Below are 18,604 nucleotides of genomic sequence, written 5' to 3' on the forward strand. Positions count from 1 at the left end.
GCAGCTGGTTCCGTGACCGCCCTAGGAGCGCGGGCGCTTCCCTCCCCGGAGGCCCCCGCGGAGCATGCTCAGTGCGCATCCTGGAGCCAGGCTCTCCCGGGGACAGGATCGGTTCTCCGCGTTTTCACGGCTGCCGAGGGGGCGCTGAGGCGGGGAGGTTGGGAGACAGTCCGCGCCTTGTTCTGCGCCCCCTCCCTGGCGTCCGGCTGCGGCGCGCACCGCAAGATGCGGGCCAATCAGGGGTCAGGGGTGGGGCTTAGACCGTCACGCCCTCCCTCTGGGCTTATTGAGAGTTATATCAAGAAATTCAGTTCAGAGAGAGGAGAGGGAGAAGGAGAGAGGGGCAGAGGAGAAGCGGGAGAAGGAGAGCAAACAAGACAGGAAAGAGCGCCCTAGAGTCTCTGAAGCAGGAAAGGGATAACGGATTAGGAATTTTTCTGGCAACGGTCACCCCCGGAGAGCAGCCAGAGAATCACCATCACCCCAACTCTGATGTTTCCTACACGAAGTTAGAGACTTAAGCAGTCTTGGCATCGGAGGGAAATGGTATGCTTGATGCTGTGGAAAATACCCCCGAGCTGAAGAAGTGCAACTGGATGTTGTGTGTTAAATACCAGAAGAGCCCAGACCCAGTGGGTAATAGACAGGAGATGTGGAGAGAATGACTAACGACAAATCTGTGAATTTGTTCTCTGGAGTTGCTAATTTGCCAGCCCGAAGCAACACATTTCACAAGGAGGAAACGTTTTGCTGCTTCTGATTTCTCCCCAAACTGGTGCTACCAGATGCATGGCTTTCTATGTGTTGGAACAAATCATCCCTAACTGCAGCATACTGGGAAAGGGGCAAGGTTGAGGCAACTAACGTAAGTGTAAAGTTTCGCATGCACAATGGTAAATTCTGTGTTTAGATATGTCTTCAGTGTAGTCGAGGGATGTTTGTAATTGGGTAGATGGTCGGGGCACAGCTCACCTACTAGGCTGTATCTGCAACCCTACCTGCATCACTCTGCCGGAACTAATCACGGGCATCAGCTACTGTGCAGCCTAATGCAGATAAGATTAGAGCCTGGGAACTGACCAGTTCTACTCAAGTGGGTAGCTGCCTGGAGCCTTGCACCGATTTAAATTGCAGTTAAGGGAGCGTCTGAGCAGAAGCCTTTTTACCTGCATTATTGGGTTGCAGTATTTATGTGTGGCAGACGTTACTAATACTATAACCAGAAGATCAGGGTTAAGAAACTGCAATTTTTTTTTTCTTGTTTTAGGCTCTGTAAAAAATATTGTGCTGTTACATGGAAATGTTACTGCGTTTCACTGGCATCTGGACAATCTCTTCCACCTCTAGGATAAGGAATCCTATATTATTATTTTGTAAAGTTTTAATATGTTTGTTAATTCTAATGGGGATAATTTGACAATTATGGAGAAATGAGAGCAAGGTCTGGATAAGAAATTTGAAGTCTTGGTGTCGTGCTTTTAGGCAATGAGGATGTGTAGTGGCCGGTGACTATTGCTTCTGAAGCTGCAGCAGCATGTCCGATGCTTGTTTCCCAGTAAGATTGTATTAGAAGGCAGTTGAAGAACTGGGGGGGGGGGGGGAGAAAAAGATAGTCTTTTTAGAAGAAAGAGATGACTCAGTGTGGCAGAGAAGAAAACACATTATATTTGACATGTGACAAAGCAGTTAGCAGAAACCATAGCTAAATACTTAATGGTTTTCACTTGCACCTAAAAAAACTAAGGGAGGTAGGTTAGAAGCCAGAAGGCGGGTAAGCCAGGGGGAGGGGAAGAGGAGAACAAGACTGCACGTTTTGAATTTAACAGTGTCCTGAAAAACAGTGTGGGTGAATACAGGTAAAAATAGCAGCTGTCCTGAATTCAAAAGTAGACATTTTCATTTTCTCGGGGCAAATGCAACAAGCAGGGCATACTGAGTGTTTTCATCCACAGAGTTAACTTGCAAACAGAGGCAGAGCCAATGCCATGTTTACTACTATGCAGTGAAAATATGTTGTGCTATTTCATGACTGTGTGTTTTTGTTTCCTGAAGAATAATATTGTCTATACAATTGTGTTGACAGTGGCTGTCTCCAAATAAGCGATGAGATGTAATGCATCCTCCAGTCCATGCACGCTTCCTCTTGCAATTTGTGCATCATTCCTCAGTGGAAACCTTTAAACCCTAAAATTCAGGAACAGAAAATACATACATTATCATGGACCTGAGGGATTTTTACCTGTTGGCTGCTCTGATTGCCTGTTTAAGGCTGGATTCTGCAATAGCTCAAGAACTTATTTACACTATTAGAGAGGAATTGCCTGAAAACGTGCCCATAGGAAACATACCAAAGGATCTGAACATTTCTCACATCAATGCTGCCACAGGGACCAGTGCCAGCCTTGTCTACAGACTGGTTTCTAAAGCTGGGGATGCCCCTCTGGTGAAAGTATCCAGTAGCACTGGGGAAATTTTCACAACCTCCAATAGAATAGACAGAGAAAAACTCTGTGCTGGAGCCTCTTATGCGGAGGAGAACGAGTGTTTCTTTGAACTTGAGGTGGTAATCCTCCCCAATGATTTTTTCAGGCTGATCAAAATAAAAATAATTGTCAAGGATACCAATGATAATGCCCCCATGTTTCCATCTCCTGTCATCAATATTTCCATTCCAGAAAACACTTTGATCAACAGCCGCTTTCCAATTCCATCAGCAACAGATCCTGATACAGGCTTCAATGGTGTACAGCATTATGAATTGTTAAATGGGCAGAGTGTTTTTGGACTGGATATCGTGGAAACTCCAGAGGGAGAGAAGTGGCCACAATTGATTGTTCAGCAAAACTTGGACAGAGAACAGAAAGATACCTATGTGATGAAAATCAAAGTAGAGGATGGAGGCACGCCACAGAAATCCAGCACGGCCATCCTGCAGGTCACAGTAAGTGATGTCAATGACAACAGGCCAGTGTTTAAGGAGGGTCAAGTGGAGGTCCATATTCCAGAGAATGCTCCTGTAGGCACCTCTGTAATTCAGCTCCATGCCACTGATGCAGACATAGGCAGTAATGCTGAAATCCGGTACATTTTTGGCGCCCAGGTCGCCCCGGCTACCAAAAGACTCTTTGCTTTAAATAATACTACTGGGCTGATTACAGTTCAGAGGTCCTTAGATCGAGAAGAGACAGCCATTCACAAAGTGACAGTGCTGGCTAGTGATGGCAGCTCCACTCCAGCTCGGGCGACCGTTACCATCAATGTTACTGATGTAAATGACAACCCTCCTAACATAGACCTCAGGTATATCATAAGTCCCATCAATGGCACAGTGTATTTATCAGAGAAAGATCCTGTCAATACCAAGATTGCCCTAATTACAGTTTCAGATAAGGACACAGATGTGAATGGCAAAGTGATCTGTTTCATTGAAAGAGAGGTCCCATTTCATTTGAAGGCAGTATACGACAACCAGTATTTGTTAGAAACCTCCTCTTTGTTGGACTATGAGGGCACCAAAGAATTCAGCTTTAAAATTGTTGCCTCTGATTCTGGGAAGCCCAGTTTAAATCAGACTGCCCTGGTAAGGGTTAAGCTTGAGGACGAAAATGACAACCCACCAATTTTCAACCAGCCTGTAATTGAGCTGTCAGTTTCTGAAAACAACCGACGTGGGTTATACTTAACAACTATTAGTGCCACAGATGAAGACAGTGGGAAAAATGCAGATATTGTTTATCAGCTTGGACCGAATGCCTCCTTCTTTGATCTGGACCGAAAGACAGGAGTTTTGACAGCCTCCAGAGTCTTTGACAGAGAGGAACAAGAACGATTCATTTTCACAGTAACTGCCAGGGACAATGGGACCCCTCCCCTCCAAAGCCAAGCGGCTGTGATAGTTACTGTTCTGGATGAGAATGACAACAGCCCCAAATTTACTCATAATCATTTTCAATTTTTTGTGTCTGAGAATCTGCCAAAGTACAGCACTGTGGGGGTCATCACAGTGACCGATGCAGATGCTGGCGAGAATAAAGCTGTGACTCTGTCCATTCTAAATGACAATGATAATTTTGTGTTGGATCCCTATTCTGGAGTCATAAAGTCAAATGTCTCATTTGATAGAGAGCAGCAGAGTTCCTACACTTTTGATGTCAAAGCCACTGATGGGGGCCAACCGCCCCGTTCCTCTACTGCAAAAGTAACTATCAATGTCATGGATGTCAATGACAATAGCCCAGTTGTCATTTCTCCACCTTCTAACACTTCTTTTAAGTTGGTGCCCCTCTCAGCCATTCCTGGCTCCGTAGTAGCAGAAGTTTTTGCAGTCGACATTGACACCGGGATGAACGCTGAACTGAAGTATACAATTGTGAGTGGGAACAACAAAGGCCTGTTTCGGATTGATCCGGTCACTGGGAACATTACTCTGGAAGAAAAACCGGCACCCACTGATGTGGGCTTGCACCGTTTGGTGGTCAACATAAGTGACCTGGGGTACCCTAAGTCATTGCACACTCTTGTGCTTGTTTTTCTTTATGTTAATGACACGGCTGGAAATGCCTCCTACATCTATGACTTGATTCGCAGGACTATGGAGACCCCATTGGACAGGAACATAGGGGACAGTAGCCAGCCCTATCAAAATGAGGACTATCTCACCATCATGATTGCCATCGTCGCAGGTGCCATGGTGGTCATAGTTGTGATTTTCGTCACCGTTCTCGTGCGCTGTCGCCATGCATCAAGGTTCAAAGCCGCTCAGAGGAGCAAGCAAGGGGCTGAGTGGATGTCCCCAAACCAGGAGAACAAACAAAATAAGAAAAAGAAAAGGAAGAAAAGAAAGTCTCCCAAGAGCTCTCTTTTGAACTTTGTGACAATTGAAGAGTCCAAACCTGATGACACAGTTCACGAACCTATCAATGGGACCATCAGCCTGCCTGCCGAGCTCGAGGAGCAAAGTATAGGAAGATTTGACTGGGGTCCGGCTCCTCCGACCACCTTCAAGCCTAACAGCCCTGACCTGGCCAAGCACTACAAATCTGCCTCTCCACAGCCTGCTTTTCACCTGAAACCAGACACTCCCGTTTCCGTGAAAAAGCATCATGTGATTCAGGAACTCCCTTTGGACAACACCTTTGTCGGGGGTTGTGACACCCTTTCCAAACGCTCTTCCACTAGTTCCGATCACTTCAGTGCCTCAGAGTGCAGTTCCCAAGGAGGCTTCAAGACAAAGGGCCCCTTACACACCAGACAGGTAAACGAGCACTTTTACTGGTCTATAAGTACTGCATACAAGTGCCCAACCAACCAGTATTAACCTGCCAGTGTGTCTGTTGTTTGGGTCTAACTTCAGCTTAGTTACAAAGAGGGAAAAAAACAAACAAACAAACAAACAGAAAAAAAAACTTGACCCCTTTTCTAGTCCTCTGGGGCTCAGTCAAGAATGTTTAGAACAGCTTTGAAATTTCTAAGTTCTGAGAATTATTTCCCAGTTTCCTTCAAATGGCAAAAGATGAAAAGACGAAATAATTCCAAAATGTCCGGAGATAATGTTTGCTGAAGAAGAAAACCTGTTCTGATATACCAAATTCTGCTCCTCAGATTTCTAAATTGACCGCTTCAAGATTTTCACTTTACCTTTTGACCTAAAAAGTCACCTTCAAATCTCAAATTTTAAATGACGTTTGAAGGTCTGACTGTAATTATGTTGGAGCTGTGGTTGCTAAAGGGGTTAATTTTTTTTTTAAGTCTCTAAACAAGATAGGGGAATATTAAATGTACATCAGCTGTGAAGCACATAATTGTTGCTAGATTGCACCTAAGCCATAGAGCAAGTCTACTCTTTGATTTCAGATGATTTTATTGTAATGTAGTAAACTGGGTGTTGAACAGAAAGGTTTGCAGATTGTCCAAAATGGCCAAAGTCCTCTTTCAAAGGAAACATTTAAAAAAAAAGAAAAAAAAAAGAAAGGAATGCTTTCTCCCTGATATAACTGAAAAGAATGAATCTATTGTAAATATTCTCTCGTCTTAGTAATGCATAAGTGATCTGTCATAACTCATTTTAAACTGTGAAATATGCCATATGAAGAGGGATTAAGAGGCTGAGAAACTCATATTTCAAACAAATCCAGAATTAGTTTTCTTAGGTCTAATAATTCCTTGTTAATAAAGATTTAAATGCAGCGCTGTCTAATTTATTTCACTGGTGCTTGTCTGGTACAACGAAAGTTGAGTGTCAATAATAGCCTGTAGATGGCACTAGGGTATCATGTCGCTTGTGCTGGCCAGGTGCCAATCCAAAAAGTAGCAAGGAGAGCGGGGAGGGATGATCAAACTGGTACTATAGCCAAAGATACCTTTTATTTAATGATAGTTGCTCTGGAGCAAGTAGCATTTCAGTTCATTTGCTTGCTGTTTTGTGATGAGCTCTCACACCACCTTTCTAGGATTTCGTAATCCAAGTTCCATCTGTGTTGGTATTGAGTCCACCTATGGTGGTGGCCCATCTGAATTTGTTAAAAATAATGAATATAGAGCTTCAGAAAATCCAGTAAAGCAAAGTAAATTTGCAGATAGTATTGACAGTCGTTGATTAGTAACTGAAAACTCAAGAGTTTTCCTTTTACTTATTTTTTTTTTGTGGGGGTGGGGTAGGATGGGGTAGAATGTCTTGCAGAAACTCCATTTCCCTCTCACTATGTATCCAGTGTTTATTGATCTGGAATGACTTTAACGTTCTGTGGTAGTTGGATGTTTATAAAAATAATTTTGACATTGAATCACATATATGCTCCCAGGACATTTAACTATAATGCCTATGATTATACAACAAAAATCTCTATTTCTTAAAGAAAAAAAAATAAATATCTGGAGCCATTTAAAAGTACCTATACTTAGAGTTTGAATGCACAGGATGAAGGGAATGAAAGAGCCAGCATAGAGGTGCTAGAGGAGAATGTGAAGTTACAGGATGTAAGTTGAAGTTGGAGTAACTTACACTCATGCTCACTTCATCAGCTTTTTAAAAGAGGCTGAGATTTTAAAATTTAGAACAGCTCAAAGCTGAGTAAAGGCTTGTAAAAGTTGGTAAACAGTCCAGGTAAGAAAAGTAATTTATGAAATGAAATGGATTTAAATATGATGTTGCTATTTTAATGAAAATGAAGAAAATGACATTATAGTATTTCTCTTTAATGGGAAGATCACTCACAATATACTGACGATATTTTATGAATTGCCGAATATCTTGGAAAAAAAAAACATGCTTTAAAACTTTTCATATAAAGTCTGAAATTTGATTTCCAAAGAAACATCCTTCTTGTCATACAAATTTGGTCTGTATTCGCATTCATGTACAGACCTGCTTTTTCTGATTTCTCCTCCCAAAGTTGAAACTTTATCTAGTACAGCGACATAAATGTTAAATGCATTTTAGCAAAGTATGGCCAAGCTCTTTTGTTGAGGCTTAGTCAGTCATAACAATATTTGTTTGTGGGATGTAATCTTTGAAATAAGATGCTAAGTTATTCTCTAACTGGAACTAAAGTGCAATTTAGACATTCCTTGAGGCCATATGTCACTGTGTAGTTCTCCTTGTAGGCATTTCGATGTTCAAATGGAGCTATAATTCACTATTATGATAAAGAGCTATTATAATGGCTCTTCTTTTACCTTTTAGAAGTTTTCATGCTGAGAAAAAAAAAACATTGCAATGTTGGAGAAAAGGAATATTGGGAGTAAGGAGAGGTGATGGTGATAGCAATATATACAATTTTATATATAAGTTATATATATATTATAAATTATATATATATACATATATATATGTATATATATATATATATAAAGAGGCATGTTTTCTATGAATGAGAACATAAATTGTACACTACTCTTTAATTTTTTTTCTCCCCACTGAACTATACGATTGTTATTTGAAAATGTTCTAGTTAAACTAAAAAGTAAAAATTCTTTACTTTGACTAGTGGCTTTTCTACCAAATGTGCTCCTTCATTTCAACTAGTGGCCTTTTTACTAAATGTATTCCTGAAGCTACACAATTTTGAAAAGTAGGATTTATTACAACAAAAGCTTTCAAAGGAATTTATAAACTAATGTATAGTCTGTGAAGATTTTTAGTTGAGTGGGCCTGTTTACAGGGACACCTTTTCACTTTATGGTGCTAGTAGATGTGTGGATAAAATGCAAGATTCTTGAGTACAGGTTACCAAATTTAAATGTCATTAATTTCTATTATCTGTACAGTGAAAACATAATGTCTGACTTTCACACCCTAAGTTTGCCTGTAGTACATTGATTCTTATTTTGTCTGACTTTTTCGCCCTGCTCTTTTCCCTTGTGTGACCCTGAAAAGGATCTGTGAAACAAGTGTAAAACACCTTCCTAAACCACTGTTTTGCTTAGCTTCCGTTTGTCTTGAGTATAACAAATCTGTGACCGAATTGTCCACAAATTGTTTTTCTATGAACTTGTGGAAGTACCCTTAGCATTCACAGACTGAGTGAAATTGTCTTTTTAGAAAGCAAGATCATGGCTTGATATTTATTCATAACTAAGCAACGTTCATTGTTATAGGGTTAAGAGGATGGCATAAGCAATTCTAGTAGGGTTTTAAATCATCAAGCTCATTGGTGTATTTTCTCTAAAGGGAAAGGATATTCTTAATGGAGGTGACTTTTAAAATATGATATTAAGTTCTCAAAGTTTAGGGTTTCTCAGAATCCCCTGAAGGGTTTCTTACATGGGGTTGTTGGGCCCCACTCCCCGGGCTTCTGATTCAGTACCACTTGGGTCCAGCCCAGAAATTTATATTGCTGTCAAGACCCTCTGATGTTATTACCGTTTAGTTCAAGGTACACACTTTGAGAACCATTGCCTCAGCATATTGGAACAAGTAATGTCAGCTCCTTTCCCTTTCAGATTATCGTTTCCAGAGGACCTGTTTTTCCACAGTCCAACTCTTAGCTCTGTTATTGACAGCCATTTATTGTAGCTGGAGGCTTTACAGTAAGCTGTTTATTGCTGTTTCCCAACCCAGTTGACAGCTTTTGGGAATTAATTTTCTTGGCCCCAGTTTGCTTTTTGCGGATGTATAAATGAAAATGTTAAAGAAAAAAAAAAAGTGACCTATTTACATTTGACAACTTCTTCCAGTCATAAAACAATCTGTGATAGTTCACTAGACTTTTTTGTTCTGGGTAAACATTCATGTTTGATTTTCTAAGTGAAATGCTCATTTTAGAGCTTAACATCTTTAACTTTTAACAATCTAGAGTATTTGCTCATATATACATTTGTGTATATATTGAACAAATTATGCATTGAAAATGTGTATTTATGCTGTACTCAAGTGTATACATGTACTTTTACAGCATAAAGGGAATTGCTTCTATTTCCATTCACTTAGAGATACTGTATTACATTTATGATTACTTTTCATTTTTGAGTAATCCCGTTACAACCACTACAGAAATGCTGTTTGTCGTGCAAAATGTGCAAGACAGTCATAGAATTGCTATTTAGAACTGTGAGAAAGAAAAATGTAGTTGAAAGTAAAGGAGGAAAATGTAACCAATGTGAGGCTCACAAAAAACTTCATGATATTCTAAACTACTGAATTTCGCAATATATTGTGACAGTTAAACATAGTGGCATGTGGAGAAAAACTGCTCCCCGAAATGTAAATTATATTTAAAATGTTACCAGTTGTGATTTTTATTTTTACTCCTCCCTTTTGGCTAAGTGCTGGATGATCATGAAATCAGTTTATGAGGTAGAAGATAACCAGACCCTTTGGATAATGATTCCGGCATTTGAAATGAGGATGGACCATCCGTTCAAACTGCCTACCTTTCCTCTTCAGTTTGTGAGACAAATATTTGATATGTTTTCAGCATGATGCACCTAGTCTACAAAATTTAAGGTACATTTTAGGATTTAGTGCTAATAACCTTTAGGAGAGTAAAAGTAAAAAGTTGCCACTGTATTAAGCATAGACATGTCTACAGTTTCCAGAACATTTGTTAACATAGAAAAAATAATTTCTGTAGTTAAAATATTCTATTATATTGTTTTCTAAATTTTGTTGGAATTAATTCTATAGATAGACATACTGTAAACTGATGTTCCTGGAGTTTCAAATGAGTCGTCCTTATGGTGTCACATAACAGGCTTTGGCATCATTATAATTACCTTGTAAATATTGTACTTGAAATAATATGTTATAGTCTTATGGTATATGCCTAGTCTTATTAGTTAAACATTTCAAGCTATAATTTAGCTTGTCATAATAGCACAAATTAAATTAAAATATGTGAAGTAGTAAAATAGAGAGAATTTAGATGGAATGCAAGACCTAAAACCTAAAATCAGATTCTTTATAACCAATTGTAAATTATTTTGACTCTTGAAGTTTTATTTTCACACTGAATGTCTATAGAGTACACCCTAAACATTAGAAATGGCATCCTATTTTCATAGTCCATTATTTTAAGTGATAGCGCTGAGATACAAAAGTGATACCCTTTCATCATATTTTCTCAAAAGCTCTGTGTCCACAATTATTTTTATTTTATTATTTAGATTTTTTGACTTATCAAATTTTTTTTTTTGGTTTGGGAGGTGGGAGGATGCGTAAAACTCCAGTGGTTGTGATGGTGAACAGTACTAGACTGGGTTTTTACAGCATTTGGGGCCATGTCAACTGTATCATACTTTTTCAGTATTTTCTCAGATTGCCAGAGTAGAATTCTTAGCTTGCCTGTAGTTAAAAAAAAACAAAAACAAAAACTGTGAATCTCATGAATTGTTTACCACTTTTACTTAAAATCCTTGAAGTAAGCTTTCTCTGAATTGAGCCTGGTGTTTCCTAGAAGGCGATCCTTTATTAAAACTATAAATTAGTCTCTTTCTAACATTAACAAGTCAGTTAATAGCTTACATATTTAACATAGTTGGAAACTAAGTGTGAATTATTTACTGTGAATTTTTGAATTTTGTTTTCCTTGACCACTGGTTTTAATACATTTTCCAGAATTTGTTCCATATCAGGGTCCTAAAATATGTGTCAGGTTTGTTTGAATGTGACTCTAATCTGAGGCCAGGAATTAGAATTTGGGAAGCATAGGAGTCAGCTACTTAATAAATAATGATGCTAATATGCTATGGCCTTTTTAACAGTTAGCATGCCCCAAATCCGCATCAGATCACAGAAGGCAATCCAAAGATAGAAATGTAATTTCTCGTGTAGATAAGGAGATATACTTTGGTGTTTAAGATTTCATCAGTTGTTTCAGAAAGCTGTTAAATCTGTCAAACCTTTCATTTGTTTGATACAAACCTGTTGGCTGTCAGTCATGAGAAACATGGAACAAGAAAGATATGTTACCATGACTAACATTTTGGTTTTGATTTATATTCTTTTTTTCCCTAAGCTAAGAGTCATTAAAATGTGAAATTCCTAAATAAGTTAAACAACCTTGCTTCCTTAACAGTACTGAGAGATGACGGGAAGAAACTAGGAAAACAACCCATATTTAATCTCTTTCACTCATGTTTTTGTCCCATATCTAGTTTGTCTCCTATAGACAAGGATAGTGGCAAAATCCGTAAAATTTTCTGAGCCATAATGTATAACATTAAGGCATTCAAAACTCAAAGTTACTCATTGGGGAATCTGTTTTAATATTTATTTAATATTTATTGTTTAAATGACTTGTGAACATATTTTCCCCCATCCTTTAACACTGTGATTGATTGCAGTGTCATAAGCACATATCACATTTAAAATGATGGACTTGAGAACACCTGTATGTACAGGTGGGAGTGGTGTAGGTATAAGCACAGGCAAGAGGTCTGAGGCATATTTGGTTCTTTCTAATAATTTTACATTAATCTTAATTCCTTCAGAAAATATATTCTCTTTTATTGAAAGGACTGTACTACAGCTTCACCATTCATGAATTGATATAGATGTTTAATTATTTGGCGGCAGGAAAGAACAGAAATATGGCCAATTTGACCATGTTTGTATAATTGCTTGTGTTTTAGCATTCTTCCAGTTTGTCTTTCTATCTGACCATCTCTACATTTTCATATTACACTGCTTTGTTAATATCCAGTTTGTGGCCTTTTTCAGTCCGTTAGCAGTTGATTAAGAAATACTCTAATCCCTTCCAGGATATTGAGAAACTAATGGATTGCAGAGTATTTGGGTCTTTAAGCTTCAATTGTAAATGGTATGAAGAATTGTCATTGAGCTGATATTTGCATATCTCTCTCCCAATGCTAGTTACTTTGCCGCTGCTTCCTTTTTTCCTTTTCCTCCTAATCTTCGGCTTTCATTTTAAGAATATTTATTTTAGTTGGAAATAAGCATGCCCTGTGATAGAAATTTGGGATTCACCTCTAAATGAATGCCATCACAGACAAGGAAGTTCTGGCACATTTTGCATAGATCTGTATGAACACAGTGAACCCTTCATAAGCTCTTAGATTCCAGGAAATCAGTGCTGAAAATTAAGTGGGGTTTTAAAGATTTGCAAAGTAGAGAGCTTTGTATAATGCTAGTATTGCAGGTGCCTATTAAATATGAAGTAAAAGCTTTGTAATACAACTAGCTAACACATTTCCCACATTAGAATGATTTATAACCTAGGGAATTAGTCTTGCCTATTTTTTCCAAACACAGAAATACAGGATGTGTCTGAAAGAAGAAAAATTTCAAATGCATACCGTCGAATGAACAGATTTGCCTGGTGATGATTCTAACCATTTAAGGTAAACAATGCAGGCTCTCTCCCACATAACTGTGGTACTTCCAGTACCCACTATCTGGTCTTCTCCTCTCCTGAGAAGAAACTCACTATTGTGTGTGCAGATTCTCCTCTAAATGTAGATCAGATTAAACTCTTAGGTATTTATAAAACTATAGCATCATCAGAATGAAGAGGGCTGGCTACTCAGTGAGTGCTTTCATCCTCCTAGGAATTGTTTTGAATCATTTCTCAAACTGTACTTTCAGAATTCATTTCTGCCCCATTTGTAGTGTGTATTTGTATCACCGCATTTCATTCCAGACATACGGGAGTACATGGTTTGCAGAGTATTTACCTTCATGACAGTGTTCAGTCAAATGCCTCACTGTTCTTAAATTCTTAATGTCTTTGGCCCTGTTAGATAGAAATCATGGAAACAGCCATGCGTATTTTTTAAATGGTTTTTCAAATCTTGTATTTTTTTTACCTACTAGAAGAAGAAAAAAACGTATGCAATCCCTTTGCAGTCCACAGTGGGTAGAGGGGACTTGCTGAGCATCATCATAGATGATTGATTTTGAAAACAAAACAGTGTTTGTGCAAGACAACAGCAACCACAATTCACAGCAAATTGAGGTTTTTCTTCTCATTAAACAAACCTCAATGAGGAAACGAATGGAAACACAGAAGGATATAGAAAATGAAGTCGTGTGTTTTATAGGAAGAAAATGTCTTCTGCTCACAGTAGTTCCATAGTAGACCTTTTCTTGAGGGGAAAAAAAAATACTGGTGCTTTTTTGGATTCGGAGGATACAACCAATCTGTGCCTCTGCGTGATAGCAGCTGCATGCTGAGGACTTTCAAATACACAGCTACACAGGATTCTGCAGGGAACTTATTGTAGAAGGTGCAAGTGACAAATGGAGACAAAATGGAGTGAGTTCTGAGTTGTGAGTTGATGCTCTCCTGTGTCATATGTTCATGGCATTGAACCAATTTTTACATTGGAAGCCTAGAATAGACTTCCCCCTGTTTGTCAACTGTGAAAACACCTGGGTTGGCAACTTTTCTTTGCTCCCTTTCTTGTCATTCACTAGGTAGACTATATTCATTTATGTTACTTAATATATAGCTGCTTTCTTGTTTCTTGATAGATTTTTAAATGACACAAAATTATTTCTGTATATCTTCCAAAAAATAGCAAAAAAAAAAAATCTTTTGCACAAGAATATCCATAAAGTGTCAAATAAAACACTTAAATGTGGTCCTCCTAGGAATAGCAAATCTCTATTTATATTTTTTCTTTGCAATTTTTAAAATCTGTTTTTTTTTACTGATACCATTTTCAAAGTTAAGAAATCATGTTAAATTTAGCTATATAGATTAATGTTTCAATGTATTCCCAGTCTATTGAAATTTGCACCAAAAAAAAAAGATGTTAGAATTTTTATGAAAATACGTTGTGTTTTTTTTGCTGCCAAATGGAAATGAGTATCAAAATTACATTAAACCATAGTAAAAACAGGCATAATCTTTAGGATATTTTTGTTTGACTTGAACTTATTTTTTTTTATTCTTGGTCTTGACAGCAAAATCTTCTGCCAAGTAGTGACAGCAAAATGTATTGAATTAAGATTGATTTTTTTTTAATTGATAATAATTAAGCAAAATCATTTTAACACCTAAAGTCTCTGTTTTAGACAATTAAATTCTGCTTTAGCTAAAGGTGTTGACTTCTGGATGATACTGGGAGCAATGCTCCTCAGGGTTAAAACTATTCTTGAAGGGCCACGTGGCATTGGCAGAGCTGTGTGTCCTCCCCAGCCCTTGCAGTGTCAACCCCAGGAGTATATTCAATTCTTCAAAACACGGCCTGGTTCCTCATGATCTTTTCGTCTCAAATGGCAGCTCAGTAAACTCAAATCCTGGTATATCATAAAGCTTAATAATTTAGGGGCATGTAAGAAAGTTCCTCAAAGTAAGAGACTATGTCTTACTCACCTTTGTATGTCCAAGACTAAACCTACAGCAGTCACCTTTGTATGTCCAAGACTAAACCTACAGCAGTGCATAGAAGAGTGAACTCGGTAGGCATTCAATAAATGCTGACCTAACCTGAGAGCTCAGCTGATATTGGAATCATATATGTATAATATTTCCATTCATTCAATCTCTATGACAACAATAGAAAAAAGGCATTACCATTCTTACTCAATTTACCTAGAAATTGAAAAGCCTGCAGCTTTTATTTTCAGTCTACAACCATACCTCTAGACTGGTATTTCTTACCCTTATATGGTCTACTTTTACCTGTAAAACATTTCCTAGGCCAGATACAAGTTTGAAGCATTTTCTTCATTAGGGACATTATTTGTGTTGAAAAGGACTACAACCCATTTACTAAAAGCCCACAGGACAAGGCAACTCGGGGCACCCGATATTGTTCTTCATGAGTTACCTCCCAGGAAACTAACTCTGGAGAATAAGATTACATGTAAGTGTAGTGAGCATCTGACACACTAAAGCTCATCTGGATGTATTGCTGTGACAGAGGCCAAAATGAGTAAAGTATACACCGGGGGTGCCAAGAAATGCATACAAGTGGACACTTTGGTTAACGTCGCTCAAGCCATCATGGGAAGTGTCTGCCCACTGACGGTAACCTCTTTGAGCACCTCTTGTAATTGCACAAGTCAAAAGTGACTTGTATTCATCTTTTGTTTTTGGTATATATTGAGTATTACAATTTTAATAGTTTCTTCCTTTCTTAAAATGTGTACATATTTTTTTTGGCACCCTCTGTATATGGGGAAAGTTCTGAAGGTCTGGCTTCAGCCACTGTCCCCGTTTTTCTCCATAGCAACAGGAGCCTGATAGCAAAAGTTCTAATTGGGTTTAAGAAATGTTTGTGTGTGTATGTGTGGTTGAAAAGTCCCCATGCTGCCAATTTAAGAAATTATGATCTCTGTGACACCCACCATGCATATTTCTGGACATCCAGTGAAGACCCACCTAACCTAACCTAGTCCCATAAATGATCAAGTACAGTAATTCTCACATTGTGAATTTTGCCATTTGTTTTTTTTTACACAGTGCAGTATAATTAAGACCTTTATGTCATGTATCACTGTCTTGTGTAATGATTTCTGTATTTAGATCAGTGAGAGAGTAGAAGAGAATTAGAAAACTGCTGATTCTAATATGCATAAATACACTCTTTTCTCACCTACTCAGAAATGTATGTGGTTTCCATTTTCTTCATTTCTTCTTTCCATTTTCCTCATTTCTTACAACTATGTCTGCGCATTCTAACATCTTTCTTCATATTAGGATATAATGGGAAGGGAAAGGGGGATTAAATAAACAGGATCAGATTCCTTTTCTTCCAAGCCTCCTCATCCAAATATTAAAAAAAAAAAAAAAAACTTTAAAAAATTAATTTCATGTGTACAAAGCACTGTAATAGACATTTATCATTTATACACCTCACAAAGTGATAACCCTCCTCCCCCATCCACTATCCCTCTGACATCACACACAGTCATTACATTTCCACTGTCTCTATTCCTAATGCTGTTTTCCGCTCCTTGTAACCATTTATATATATAATTGTAGTTGACATTCATTATTGTTCAACTTCAGCTTCAGGTGTACGTGCAGTGATCAGACATCTACATCTTCCCTGAGGTGGTCTCCTAACGAGACAATTGTCCATCAGATACCCTACAGAATCTTTTTCACCATTATTGATTACATTCCCAAAATTGACTTTCATAACCCCGTGGTGACCTTGTGGTTACCTATTGTGCTTTCTAATCCCCTCACCTTCCCCCTTATCCCCACCCCTGGTCCCATCTAGCAACCCTCATTTTTTCCTCTATGTCTATGAGACAGTTTCTGATTAGTCCGTTCATTTATTCTATTCTTCAGATATCACATATAAGTGCAATCATATGGCATTTGTCTTTCTCCATCTGACCTATTTCACTTAGCATAGTGTTCTCTAGGTCCATCCATAGCGTTGCAAATGGTAAGATTTTTGTGCTTCTTTATGGCTGCCTAATACTCCGTTGTATAAATGTATCACATTTCTTAATCCAGTCATCTACCGATATTTTGGTAAATCCTTTGAATACTTTGGTTATTGAATGATTATGACTGAACATAATGATTAACTAAACCTACAGCAGTGCATAGAAGAGTGAACTCAGTAGACATTCAATAAATGCTGACCTAACCTGAGAGCTCAGCTGATATTGGAATCATGCTTTATATATGTATAATAATAATTCCATTCATTTAATCTCTATAACAACAATAGAAAAAAGACATTACCATTCTTACTCAATTTACCTAGAAATTGAAAAGCCTGCAGCTTTTATTTTCAGTCTACAACCATACCTCTAGACTGGTATTTCTTACCCTTATATGGTCTACTTTTACCTGTGAAACATTTCCTAGGCCAGATACAAGTTTGAAGCATTTTCTTCATTAGGGACATTATTTGCGTTGAAAAGGACTACAACCCATTAACTAAAACATCACATGGCAAGGCACCCGATATTGTTCTTCATGAGTTACCTCCCAGGAAACTAACTCTGGAGAATAAGATTACATGTAAGTGTAGTGAGCATCTGACACACTAAAGCTCATCTGGATGTATTGCTGTGACAGAGGCCACATGAGTAAAGTATACACCGGGGGTGCCAAGAAATGCATGCAAGTGGACACTTTGGTTAACGTCGCTCAAGCCATCATGGGGAGTGTCTGCCCACTGACGGTAACCACTGTGAGTACCTCTTGTAATTGCACAAGTCAAAAGTGACTTGTATTCATGTTTTGTGATTAGTATATATTGAGTATCACAATTTTAATAGATTCTTCCTTTCTTTAAATGTGTGTACAATTTTTTGGCACCCTCTGTATATGGGGAAAGTTCTGAAGGTCTGGCTTCAGCCACTGTCCCCGTTTTTCTCTATAACAGCTGGGGCCTGGTAACAAAAGTTCTCATTGGGTTTAAGAATTGTGTGTGTGTGTGTGTGTGTGTGTGTGTGTGTGTGTGTGTGTGTGTGTGTCTGAGAAGTCCCCATGCTCGCCAGTCTAATCTTGGTATTTGTTTAATAGAAACAAGTGTTTTGGAGGGGAAAAAATTATCACATTAAAAATTTCCCTGGATAGACTATTGAGCCATCCAGACAACACCCAGTATCATGTATGAATTCTATAAAAAGAAACACAATACTAATTGAATAGTGACTAAAGCAGTGTCTAGCTACTATATTAAATTTAGAAAGATATATTTGGTATCTAATAGAACTCATAGTAATGGTTTCTCAAGACTCAAATAGACCTTTGAGATTATTTGGCCTACTTACTTCCTTTTCCAAATTGAAAAAAAAAAAAAAAAGAAGAGAGACTATAAAAAGTAATTTGATATTTGAAGAAAAAAATGACTTAATGAACTGTCACTTAAAAACTATGTGACATTGGGTACATCATTTAAACATCGTCCTTGCTTTCCTAAAGCTATAAGATGGATGTAATCATGCCTAATCTGTGAGCTTTTTATGATATTAAGGAGCAGGTATGTGGGTACATGTGAATGTCTGGCCCATGGTAGGTAGATACTAAAGAAAGAAAACAAAAACAAAAACGATCTGTTTTCCTACCCCTTTTGTCCTTGAATGCCAAGTTACCACTGACAGAGACACCCTATTTTGACTTAATATATGTTCTTGGTTTTGTTTTTGGTGGTTTTTCTGAATCTGAGTTTCATTATATTTTTTTAATGTGCAAGTTATATCTATTTATTTCCTTTGGTATAAAAC

At 38.0% G+C, this 18,604-nt stretch overlaps 1 protein-coding gene across 10 annotated transcripts in view; it reads left to right on the forward strand.

Moving 5' to 3' along the window:
• Window positions 1–309: 309 nt before the first annotated feature.
• PCDH9 (protocadherin 9) overlaps window positions 310–18,604 on the forward strand; it is an 899,210-nt gene continuing 880,915 nt past the window's right edge. For all 10 annotated transcript variants that reach the window (XM_081046845.1, XM_081046849.1, XM_081046847.1 and 7 more), the window contains exons 1-2: window positions 310–865; window positions 2,084–5,254. In XM_081046845.1, coding sequence (XP_080902971.1) covers window positions 2,219–5,254 — 3,036 coding nt within the window. In that variant the 5' untranslated portion in view covers window positions 310–865; window positions 2,084–2,218. The remainder of the gene's footprint in view (window positions 866–2,083; window positions 5,255–18,604) is intronic.

The sequence above is a fragment of the Rhinolophus hipposideros genome (genome assembly GCF_964194185.1).
Source record: "Rhinolophus hipposideros genome assembly, chromosome: 4".
NCBI lineage: Eukaryota > Metazoa > Chordata > Mammalia > Chiroptera > Rhinolophidae > Rhinolophus > Rhinolophus hipposideros.